This window comes from Triplophysa dalaica, chromosome 12 (assembly GCF_015846415.1).
Source record: "Triplophysa dalaica isolate WHDGS20190420 chromosome 12, ASM1584641v1, whole genome shotgun sequence".
NCBI classification, from domain to species: Eukaryota; Metazoa; Chordata; class Actinopteri; order Cypriniformes; family Nemacheilidae; genus Triplophysa; species Triplophysa dalaica.
Genome location: NC_079553.1, coordinates 18,623,654 through 18,636,358, shown reverse-complemented (window position 1 = coordinate 18,636,358; position 12,705 = coordinate 18,623,654). Strand labels below are relative to the sequence as shown.

Genomic DNA, 12,705 nt, shown 5'->3' with positions numbered 1-12,705 from the left:
CCCAGGCCCGGATGCGTGCCCAAGAAGTTCCCACTACTCCCTCCGGGGCCAAGTGGTGAACTTGCAGGCGCTCCCCATAGGGGAGGAAGACCCAACCCGATTAGTGTTGTGTCCAGTACGTACTGGACCGCACGCAGAGCTCTGAAGCTCTGACCAGCTCCGTGTCTGTTGGAGGACAGCAGAAGGGGAAGGCTGTCTCCAAACAGAGGCTGGCGCACTGGGTCGTGGACGCCGTTACGACGGCATTCCGATCTCAGAATCTCCCATGCCCATTGGCAGTGAGGGCTCACTCCACACGGAGTTTAGCCACCTCCTGGACACTGGCAGAAGCGCCTCTCTAGCAGACATCTGTAGAGCTGCGGGTTGGGCTATGCCCAAACACCTTCGCAAGGGTTAACAACCTTCGCGTAAACCCGGTGTCAGCCCACGTCCTGCGTGGCGACATGTAGGACTGGCATCCGGGGGGGCGTATGCCTGCGAAAGCACCTTTCCACCCTCTAACAGGTTGGGTCAGTGTGCTATTTACCTTTTCTTCTTACCCGAACACATCGCTAAGAAACTGGTACCTCACCAGCCTCCCTTCTTACCCAGACACTGGTTAAGAATAGGCATTCCATCCATCACCAAACAAGCACCCCCTGGGGGCTGGCTGGGCAGAGCAGCCTTCCCCCTTAGGCCGGGATACCATGTGAGCTATCACAGATAGCTCTAACCGGACCTAGTGCTACCGGACGTCTGTAACACCCCCTCCGTGGGCTGTTCCGTCTGATGTATCCTCATGAGAATGGTTCCCACTCCTGGTAACCCATGAGCTTCCCCAGGTGGGCCTCCACCTCGCGGTTAACTACTCAGTCCGCACGTTCCATGCGTTCTCCTCCAAGGACGAGACCATACCTATATCCACCATATTCCTCCCCACGGGTAGGAGGTGGCCTCTGTAGCGCTTCTCTGATTAAGAGTCGCGCTTACCCGGTGTAAACTGATCTGGATGGCCTCTCGCCTATAGAGAGCTAAGGCCCCGTCCGTGAAAGTTACCGGTCAGGGCTGTACCCATCTTTCTCCAAGAAAGCTCTGGAACCCCCCGACCACCACACTGGAAGGTTACAGTCTCACGAAAGCTTCGAGATGACACGCCCAGGCTTGTTACCGTCGCTTCGCTAGAGATTGTGACGCGATACAGCGTTGTGGCGTTTTCCATAGGCAACCCCATCTGTCGTTCTCGACACAACGTCGAGAGACCGACAGAAAGGGAACGTCTTGGTTACGTATGTAACCTCAGTTCCCTGATGGAGGGAACGAGACGTTGTGTCCCTTATGCCACGAACACGTATCGTATTCTGCTGCAGTTTGAGAGGTCTCAGGCTCTTCAGAACAAAGGTAAGTGAATGCTGCACGCCGGCCTCCTTTTATACCGGATTTCCGGGGGCGGAGCCCGGCATGCAAATTGCATTCGCCAAATTTCATTGGCCTTTTCTATAGTAGTCAGAGTTGATTGGTTCTCAAGGGCGAACCCCATCTGTCGTTCTCGACACAACGTCTCGTTCCCTCCATCAGGGAACTGAGGTTACATACGTAACCAAGACGTTTGGCAGTAATGATGACTTAGGGATAGTTTTATTACTATATATATTTTTATAATAGCCTACTTTTGTATTATAAATGTGCAAAAAAAGATTTTTAAATAAGACTTTAATACGTTTTTTTAAATAAACATTTTAAATTAAGATAGAAAAAAATATGCAAAATATAATTTATTTGACATACATTAAAAGCTGGATATGTTTTAAGTATCTTCACCCTAACATGTTTTTCTATGAAATTACGGCACATAATTCAATTGAAAAGTCCCTTTTATTTTCAAGCGAGGAATTATGTTAATTTGTCACGGTGTTGTTATGCGATCCGCACTCTTGTGCTACAACAGAGCCATCACTGTCTAATCTGCTCTGAGATTCAACACGAGAGCTCACTGTTCAACATCCCACTGGAACTCATTCTGTCTGTTTCTCCTCATCAGATGAGTCACACATGTTTTTAAAAGAAGCAGAATGGATCAGAACAGTAATAAATAGGAGTCGGACTAAATTAGCTGTAACACAGATCAGTGTTAAAAAATGTTTTCAAAACTGTGTGCTGTTCTGTACACCATTTGAACTTGTAGTGCAGAGCTCTGCGGTCGTACTCTTGTCTGTTGTTGTCAGAGAGCCGCGGCCGTGCTTGGGATAAGTACGTGGTCTAGTTATGTGGCGACCCGGAAGATCAGTGTGAAATATCATGACAGTAGTATGAGAGCAGGGGGCGAGAAATGAGGCTTTGAAGCTCAGACTGCCTGTCGGCCACCTGTTGCATCCTGAGGCAAAAACACCCGCTGTCAAAATGAGTTTGTCCATGCAGAACTCCACATATTTAGACTGTGAAACAGTTCTTTGCACCTCTGCATGCAGTGTTGGGCAAGTTACTCTGAAAAAGTGATTCATTACGAGTTACTTATTACATATTCACATATTACTCTCTCAAAAAAGTATTAAATTGTGTAACTGATTACTTTATATATTCCATATCAACCTTGATTAATTAAGTGATTCAAGGATAGACATGCAAAGGCTCTTGAAATTCATTCAAATACATAATATAAAACTACGTAAAGTATTTTTATTACCTGACCAAAGTATTACAAATGTGAGAAGGACATTTTAAAGCATGCATATTAAAGATTGATGTCAACATCACTATTGTTTACACAGTAATTATTAATCAGATGTAATAAGAGTAATCCCTTACTTTACTTTCCCACAGTAAAGTAATTAAATTACAGTAACTATTTACTTAGTAACTAGTTACACCCAAAGCTGTATGTGTGTTTGATTGTTAAACATTTTGGGTAATCTGATGAATTACATCGCCATTTGTTTCTCTAGGTCAGACCACCTGTACGTTTTCTTCATCCAGTGGAGCCCGGAGGTTTTCGGGGAGGGGATGGGAAGCATCAGTCGGGATCCTGGCTTCATCGTAGTGAAACAAATTGAGGAGTCGGAGGCGAACGAGGAGCAGCAGACACAAGACAATTCGACCAAGTTGTGGGAGGTCTGTCCGGCTTACATCTATTATATCTGTTTATATGCTTGTGTCTGTATCCTTTGTGTTGATCTGCACTATATTTGATTCCGATACGTTCACTTGTATTTGCACCTGTTGTTGTGTCTTTATTGTCTGTTTTTGTGTTCCAGGTTTCTGGAAGTGTCCTTATTGTGTTTCTTTACTACATGCACTTTTTGCACCAATTATACTTTTATGTCAAAATTCCCGTATTATATCTCAGATTAAATCAGGTTGTTATGCACTTGGTCAATAAGTTTCACGTGATGCCAAGATGCACCTGTTCACTGTGAGCCTGCAGCTGGTGTGTTTTGCATGAATGTGTAATTGTTTATTTCCTGGCAAAGAGGCACATGTATGCAGTTTCTGCATGCATGAATTCCTCAATCACGTCTATGAAATAGGCATGGCTTTAGTCTATTATGTCATTCCTCAATGAGATACAAGCAAATCATGCCTACAGGTGAAAGTGTTGTAATCCTGTGTATTATACGTTATATGTTCCTTTTATGACTCTGTTGTTTGTTTTATTGATTGGACAATAGGAAACTTCATCGTCTGGTTTTCCCTGCATGTCATTGTGTTCTGGTTGCCTTATTGAAACTAATCTGTGACATTGAGAAACCGATAGTACGACTGTGGCAGGATTTAAATTTGACTTTAAATTAATGATGTAGGAAACAAAATAGATTGATTTGTTATTCTGGAACTGGGGGATCTTTGCAAAGCCACACGATCTTTTCATATGAATAAATAAAATTAACTTTCTCTGACTGTGACCACACAGGTGGTGTGGTGTAGTGGGTGAAGCTTAGTAACTGGAAGACTGGTGGTTTGATCACTGCATTAACCGAGTCGTGAACTATTACCCTTGAGTTCACTTATCGCTGGAATCACACATTTGAGTGCATACATTTCTTCAGGAAGTGCTGAGTGAAGTTTTCATCTTTACAGAAAAGACATGAGGAATTTCACAATGTGTTACATTCTTAAAATAGAATATATTAAAGTATTTTCATATTAGGACAATCATTAGGGAAATTTGATTATTGCTTTAAAGTGTGCTATTATTTGATAAATATTATCAACCTGTTTATTTCTATAAATGAAGAGCAAAAATATATAAGTCACAGTTACTTGTATTCCTTAACTTACCTTAACCTTGAAGAAATGTATTTACGTAATGAATCTCACGCGCACCTTCTATGGTGTCAAAAATGCCCTTGTAGACCTATTATCGATTATTAATTCTGTGTTTATGTTTTGAGACACGGATGGGTTGTATTTATGTGTGTTGCATTTAGCGGGTTAAATGTTACAGTTAGATACTATCGTTTTTATGAAGCACGTTAGCAAAATAATAGTTTACTTTTAGAGATAAGAGAGAAATATGTTTATTGAAGATAAAGAAAATGCCTGTCATTCTTCCGTACTTTCGACAGTGAAAGGTCACTTATTTGTTTGTCGTTTGTCCCTTTGCACGCATTATAAAATTAAATAAAATTAAAAAAATAAATCACGACGCATTTTTTATTCAAAAAAACGATCTTTACAAAATTTAAAATACGCGAGTTCGAATTTAATTGTCACTGTTTCTTTAAAAGCATTAAAGTCATGCATAGAGAAGGCGGGTCATGTGTTCCCTTGACCAATCAGAGGTCGCGTTCTTCTTTCGGCGCACATTCATTGGCTACCGCAAATGTCCGTCGTCCTTTTCTCCGTCTTGTTTACGTATGGCATGTTGACGGTCGGCGGAATGAAGGTTGGATGTTGCGGACGGTGAGATCATGTTCTCCAAGAGGGAGAAGCGAGGAGAAACGCTGACTCCGAAGTACACATACGTATGTAAACACAAGCGTATTATGTGAATGTTTTGGTTGCGGGGCGCTCTGAGCTCGGGTTGAATGTTACGAGCTTATATGACTCGCTGTTTGGCTTTTAAATGGGCTCGTGGTGATGACATTACCATAAATGAAAGAGTGTAAAAGTCTCTTTAGCTGTTGATCTGTGATGCTGGATCTTGTGTGTTTGTGTGAATCGGTGTTTAAGACGTCTCACCTGACGGGCACGAGCTTCATTTTTTATGAATGCTCTAGTTTACTTTCCTCCTTGTACATTATTCAGGACTCTAAAGTGGCAACTTATCGGCTCAAGCCTTTATTTAACGTCTTGGGTTAGATTTACAGCTTGTGTGGTTGTTCACACTTTGACTTAAGTACGACTGGAATCCAGTGGGTTGGAGGAATTTAAATGTACACGTGTTACATGTACAGTGATGTCATCATGTGTTGAATTGTTATTTAGCATGCCACGCCTTTAAATCTATAGAAACCAACAATGGAAATATGAGTCTCCGATTTCTATTTAAGAATACATGCAGCAACATTTTAAGGTCGTTTTGAGGTTTAACTCTCTTAAGGTGTCTGTTGTACCTTTGATGGGTGTTAAAGCGGTAGTTCACCTAACTGTCATTGCTTACATGCCCCATGATGATCTAAACCCTTATGTAATTTTGTTCATGGAACTTCAAAAATGCAGTCATGAGAGGAGAATTTGTAAGATCCAGGCGAAGTTAAGCTCTAAACAGGAACTAAAACATAACTCCTGCTAAATCATTCAAGTCTTTAAAAGCCATGCATTAGCTTTGTGTGAGGCGCTTTTAAAACACATTCTGTGACTACAAAGTTATCATGTGGAATCAGTGACCTAATGTTGCATTTTTGTCCTTTCTTGCTGAAATAAACCCAGATAGAAATCCATTACAAATGCCATAAGGAACCATCAGTTGTTCACCATTAGAACCATTACAAAATGTTTTGGTCTTTATTCAAGTATGATTTAATGACATTCCATAAGGTTTTTTGGAGCTTGATAGCTGCGTTCACTATAAATTCTCCATATAGTTGAGTATATATAACAGGATGCAGGTTTGGAACTATGAAATCATGGTAAATAACTCCGAGGGTGAGAGGTCAGAAGGGACGCTGGATATTTCCAATGCTGTTTCTATGTGGCTCTGCTGTGGCCTTGGATAGAAATACAGTTGGTTTTCATGTCTTAATGTACAACAATTTACACAATCATGCAAAACACATGCCGAGTTGCCTGCTCACGTCGGAAAAAATCTAATGACTGTGACCAATTCTATATTACCCTTATCCAATCAATATCATATAGAGAAGACAGTTCCAACCACAGATTGCAATCTATGTTAGTATTTTGTGACTAGTGTAAGAGAGCTCCATGTGATGGGGTCCTGCTCAGCGGTGTGGTTCTGTTTTGGAGCAGGTTGTGTCGTGGACCGAGTACCACCAGCGGATCGATGCATTAAACAACGAAGATCTCCGCACCCTATGCAAACGTCTCCAGGTGCCCAAAATCTGTGGACACGCACAGATGTAGCCTTAGGTTTTGATGATGTTCTGTGAATGACATATTTTTGACACGTTTGTGCAGAAAATTCCATTATTTCCTAGATCACATGATTTCTTTGATGCAGAGTGAATATATAGGTGAAATACTCTGAGGAATGTTCTGGAAGTTCTCACAAACCTTATTGGTCATTGGGTTCCAGTCTCAGAGTTTGTTTGAGTTTGAGTAAAGCAGGTTGTGTTTGGGTCGAGACCTGCACTGACTCCTGCTCAGTTATATGTTTTAAACAGTTGAGATAAGTGAAGTTAGGCCGGTGTAACCCGAGTGTGTTCAGGTCGCTGGAGAAAATGTTAATTGTCTGTGGCGCCACGTTGTAAAACTACACTGCTAGCACAAGTGCTCTATTTTATGAATTTAATAACCCGCATTATTTAGCCAAAACATTTCCTCTGAGATATTGCTTATGATAATTTCATTTTCTTGGCTATTTTGCGCTTTATACGACTCAACAATAAGGACTTTGTCCAACAGGGCCAATAGTTGAGATTTATGTATTCCCAGCAAACATTTTTACTATACATGATACATTTTTATTATTTGCATGTTTTATGTTCGCAAAGATTAAGATTTTAATAGTTGTATGTATAAAATAATGAAATTAACACTATTCGAATTTCATAACACTTGGAAAATAACACAATTACTTAATTTAATCATTGTTATCAAATTGTGAATAAGATGTTTTATTAGCATCAAACTTTTTTTTCCCATTTTTATGTAAATCTGCTTCGACTATTTTGATAATTCTTAATGACAATGAGGAAAAATTTACAACCTAAAATTTGGCCCAAAATAATTTGTCGTTCTCTCATGTCTTTCCAAACATGTATGAATTTCTTTTTTTTTCTGCAGAACACAAAATAAGATACTTCTTGTCTTCCATTTGTGTGAAAACCACTGATACATTTCTCAAAATATCCGTATAGTTTGGCAGAGAAATTGTGTACTGTTTTTGAATGACATGAGGGTGAATAAATGGCTTTATTTTTAGGTGAACCTTACCTTTAACTTCCATATGTTTATTTGACACGTGCTCATGATCAACAAATGTAAGATGAAGTGACAGCACAAGACCATCCTTATTATTGAGCCCTGCATTGATTTGACATAAAATAAGAAAAACGTTTCCGCTCAAGTTTAATTTGCATGGTCAGCCTCGCTCTTGCCACACTGCAACATTTCTGCTGCAAGCATTTATGGGTACAATTCAGGGACAATATTGAGACTGTGTTATAGGGTCACATACGTAGCTTATCTCAACATATCAGAATGTTTCTAGACTTTTGCTGATTGTTTCTTTTGTCTTTAGATCACCACAAAGGAAGATGTGAACTCCAAACATGGCTTGTCTATCACCGCCAGCCTGGATCCAGAGACCTTCAAACCCATCCTGAACGAACCCAGTGACCTTCTGGAGGCAGAGCAGATTGAGAAGGTAGAAACCCGGCGACACACTGCTGAGATCTCCCCGTTGCTCCAGGCTTTACAGTGTTCCATCGATCCACTGGCCCAAAAATAGACGGCCCAACCACCAAACCCCCCCCCCCCGGTTATTGATCCGCGACTAAAGAACGTCTCAAACATGTTAACAGGCTGATTTATCCGTACCCGTCCTGTGTTATGGCCAGGGGTGCTGAAGCGATTCGTAAAGCAAAGAGGAAACATTAAAACAACAAATCGGGCAAAAGTGAAAAATCTGTCAATTATTTTCATGCCCTCTTAAGCTTGCGATATTTTTTCTCTAAAAAGCAAATGGAAGTTGTCAAAATACAAAATGGACAAAATATGCAATGCAAGCACTATAAAAGCAATGTATTTGAATTTAAACAACATCATATGGAGGTCCATTATACAGAAGGAACACAATAGGAGAAATGTAGTCGTTTCTTGCTGCTTTTCTCTATACAATAAAAGTGGTGTTTGATATGACTGTGAACAGGATTGCCATATGGTAGCTTTCTGTCAGTATTGCTGCAGAGGAAGATGGATTTGATTGTGTTTATATGCTTCTATAAGGCTTGCGTTCAACACGCGCTGCTGTTTTTCAGAGATGTGGATTGAAGTAATATTCGCACACCCGCTGAGCAATATGGTCTGATCTCACTGTGCCATTTGATATGTTTGTTTTGAAGCTTCAGAGATTTTGCGCGGATATAACGTTTATGCCGTCGTTTCAAACGCATCAGCCGTCTGAATGGATCACCTGAGGTGGCCTCTTACAGAAGCCTTTAGTCAGCCACAGGCCCGCTTTGTGGATAAATCAAATAAAGTGCCATTACGCTTAGTAACTCGATGCACGGCAAGCGCTGTAAAAGCCTGGACTCGCCGGAGGACACAGAGAACGCTGTATGCGAACAATGTGTCGAAGAAATGCACAGCTGCTGCCCAAAGGCTGTTCAGCGTGTGTGCTAGTCTGGTTCTACTGGTTTGAAAATATCACAGTTACTGTAATTTGTCTTTTTTACCAGTCTGAACCTGCACTCTCCTGAACTCTATTGGTTTTGTAATGTAATCTGTATACTGTTCTTCTCTCAGCTGGCGAAACATCTTCCGCCCAGGACCATTGGTTACCCGTGGACTTTGGCTTTTGGGACGACTAAGCATGGCATGAGCATTAAGTCTCTGTACCGGGCGATGCAGTGTCAAGACTCACCTGTGCTGATGGTTATTAAAGACAGTGACGGACAGGTAATGATCTTTCTTTTATATAGAAACAAATCAAAACACGAGTATTGTCACTCCTTAGAATATATAAAGAAATATATAATTTTTATATGATTTAAAGTGCTGTGTGGGATATTTAGGACGATCTGTTGACTGAATCACAATAAAATATATATAACTATTGTGTATAAAGACCTTGCATAATAAAGCTTTATGTTTTTATTACCTACATTCACCATGGGCCCACTAACATGGAATTCCCCATATTGTTTCTAAATAGCCCTTTTTTTGTAAATACGTTATCTCCTCAGGCAAGGAACGACATACTCGTTCTGTGTCTGCCACCTTAGATCTTTATAAGGAAAGCATGGGCGAAGGACTTAGCCGTTGGTTGCATTTCGCAACTTCGACACTAGATGTTGCTAAAATCTTCACATACTGTGTTGGCAAAGGCGACCAGCACTTTTTAATACTTTTTATTGGTTGCATATTTGCAAAACCTAGTGGGAAACATAAAGGGAGACTAATAACAATATTTTTTCATTAAATGGAGATACAAGGTTTCAGAAGCACAGCTGCAAAATGCACTTGTTCTGTTAAATATAGGGTTGGGAACCGAGAACCGGAACATGAGCAATTTTGTTTCCAAAAATGGTTCTGGTGCGACGCGTGGCCAAGCGCTGTGAGCAGCCTTGCGCCACAGTTTACCATAAATTGATGTCACAAACCAACAGAAACACAGCAGTCTTTAACTGCCGAACACATTGGTTTCAATGACTGCGCGCACCCCACAGCCATGTAGCGTCTTTGCCGAACAAATCGTTGACTGTACGCAGCTCATCTTGCCGAATTTCCTGTATGCGCACTTGCGTCCTTGATAACTGTGCTCATTGTTTTGTTTGACTATATATATACATACTGGCAGCTCACAGCTCCTGCCACCACTAAATTACATTAACTTGTTTCATATTGTCATTTATACACAATGATCATCCTGTATGGAGCAGAAAATAAATAGACTGCTGTTGTTATGTACTTAGGAGTGATAGATTATTTAGTGCACAGGTAATTTCAAGTGTGATAAACAAAGTGATGGAAAAATACTTATTCATGCATTTTAAATGTTCAAAATGTGGAAAGCTCTCACTGCATCTCACCCTCTCCTAGCTGATTTATTATTTTTAAAATAGAGACATAATGAAATGTGTTCATACATGGTTAAAAGTATGACAGTTACATTTTTTGTTTATTTATTTTGTTCAAGATTTCATTAATTTAGGGAAAGAGCAAGTGTCTTAGCCCTCATTAGACTTTGATCTTGTTGTTATTGATAGTGTAAAAGCATCAACTTTAAAGCACATGATTGGTTAGTATTACTCAACATAACTTACTACCTTACAGTTAAGAACACTGCATTCAATTAAGGTACAAAAGTAAAAAATAATGATATTGAATTTAAATGTAACCGGAGTCAGAACCTATTAATCATTAGGAAAAAATGGAATCGGAACCTGAACATTTCTGAAGAAACCCAACCCTAGGGCTGGGTGATCTTCCCAAAAGGGAAGGAATTCTTTATAACAAAGAATCTCGATCCAGGATCTGAATTGAAAATATTATTTTTTTGCAAATAGTGCTGCTACTACAGAGGTTTAAAGTTGTGTTGCATAGGCGAAACAGTTGTACAGATAGCACAAGTATTAAATGTCCGTAATCATCTTGCAGGTCATCACATAAATAGACTGGTTAACAACAAAGGACATTAATGTAATATACAAAGGGATCAATTATGGCCATATCATATTTAGTTTAGCCAATTTTTTATTGTTCTGTGTTGTCCATTGATGCTTGAGTTTCAGTTTGTGTAGTTCAGTGATGATAGTTTTTCTCAAACAGTGAAACAGTTTAATGCATCTGAAATAAACTTATGTCCTCATTCAGTGAGAGACATACAAAACCATGAGCGTCAGATTAAACTGAGCAACACATTCACTCATACACTCTGAACCGGCAGATGACAGATAACTTAGGTCTAGATATAGGCTATATGAACTTGATTTCCCTAACGTGTGTAAATTGTTCTTTTTTTAAAGATACAAGCATCATGTAAATGTTTTGGTCGCTTAGTAGGATGTTTCTATGTACTTGATCTAATCTTTTGTTTCTGTGTTTTATAGATATTTGGGGCTTTGGCATCAGAACCCTTTAAAGTCAGTGAGGGGTTTTACGGCACCGGAGAGACTTTCCTGTTCACCTTCTATCCAGAGTTTGAGGTTTGTGTTATGTTTAGCTGGTAGAGCGTTGTGCTAGCAACATCAGGGTCATTTTTCCCAAATAATGTTGTAACAAATCTCAATAAAATGGAAGGAAGGAGGCGGGAACCGGCAAACATTTAAACATTTAATAAAGTAATATAACAGCCGGCGGCCCCTCACGGACGACCGCCGGCGAACAAAACATAATATAAATACAAACATAACATAAGTTCGGGCCCGGTCCTCTCTCCTCGACGGTCCGGTCGCTCGTTCCTTTTATATACTCCCATCTCCTACGTGATTCGAGGCCGGTGTGCGCACAGCTGGCGCTAATTCACAATTACTCACCGGACTCGAACCACGGTCTCGCCCCGCCTACTCTACTACATACCCATCACCCCTCACAGGCCGGGGGGTACCCCCGCGACTGTGCAAGCTCCCTCCCTCGGGGGGGGTGGGGGGTATGCAGCGATGAGACGAGACAACGGAGACGGGAGCCCTCGGAGCGACCGGAAAGAGAGAGGGGAGAGAGGAAAAAAAAAATCCGGTTCCCCGACATGCTGCCGCTCGTTCCTCAACCAGCCGGATTACTCTCCTTCGCGGTGCCTTGCGGTGGCCCTGGGGCTTCGGTGGACGGCTCGACCGTCCGCCCCCTGCCGGCCGGCGGTGGCTCCTCCTTTATCCGGGAGTCGGGGCGGGTTCCCCTTCCCCTGTTCCTCCCCCTTGGGCGGACGGACGCAGGCTCCGGCCTCTGGCAGGCGGTGGCTCACCCGGCACTTCTGTCCCCTCTTCCTCCCCCTCGGGGGACGGACACAGGCTCCGGCCTCTGGCGGACGGCGGCAACCCCCCCGCTCCCACTTGGACGAAAGCCACCCCACCTCGACCCAGGGGCGCGGCAGCAAAGGTCGCCGTTCCACCGAAGTTTTGACGGTGGCTGCACTGTGCACTTCCGTTTCCCCAGAGCCACCGCTTCGGGCAGCCACTGGCGGACGCCCTTCGTCCGCGCCGCCTGAACTCTCCGGCACCGCGAGGCCACTCGGCGGCGAGGACTCTCCAACAGCATGTCTCTCCTTCTTCCCGGGTTTCGGCACCAATGTAACAAATCTCAATAAAAGGGAAAGAAGGAGGCGGGAACCGGCAAACATTTAAACATTTAATAAAGTAATATAACAGCCGGCGGCCCCTCACGGACGACCGCCGGCGAACAAAACATAATATAAATACAAACATAACATAAGTTTGGGCCCGGTCCTCTCTC

The 12,705-nt window shown here is 41.9% G+C and overlaps 1 protein-coding gene across 8 annotated transcripts in view; it reads left to right on the top strand.

Annotated features, from left to right (window-relative positions):
* oxr1a (oxidation resistance 1a) overlaps window positions 1-12,705 on the top strand; it is a 124,847-nt gene that overhangs the window by 109,901 nt on the left and 2,241 nt on the right. For 6 of the 8 annotated variants that reach the window (XM_056761802.1, XM_056761798.1, XM_056761797.1 and 3 more), the window contains 5 exons: window positions 2,919-3,084; window positions 6,385-6,465; window positions 7,838-7,963; window positions 9,064-9,216; window positions 11,370-11,465. In XM_056761802.1, the coding sequence (XP_056617780.1) occupies window positions 2,919-3,084; window positions 6,385-6,465; window positions 7,838-7,963; window positions 9,064-9,216; window positions 11,370-11,465 (622 nt within the window). The remainder of the gene's footprint in view (window positions 1-2,918; window positions 3,085-6,384; window positions 6,466-7,837; window positions 7,964-9,063; window positions 9,217-11,369; window positions 11,466-12,705) is intronic. The other 2 variants (XM_056761801.1, XM_056761799.1) reach the window with 1 other exon arrangement.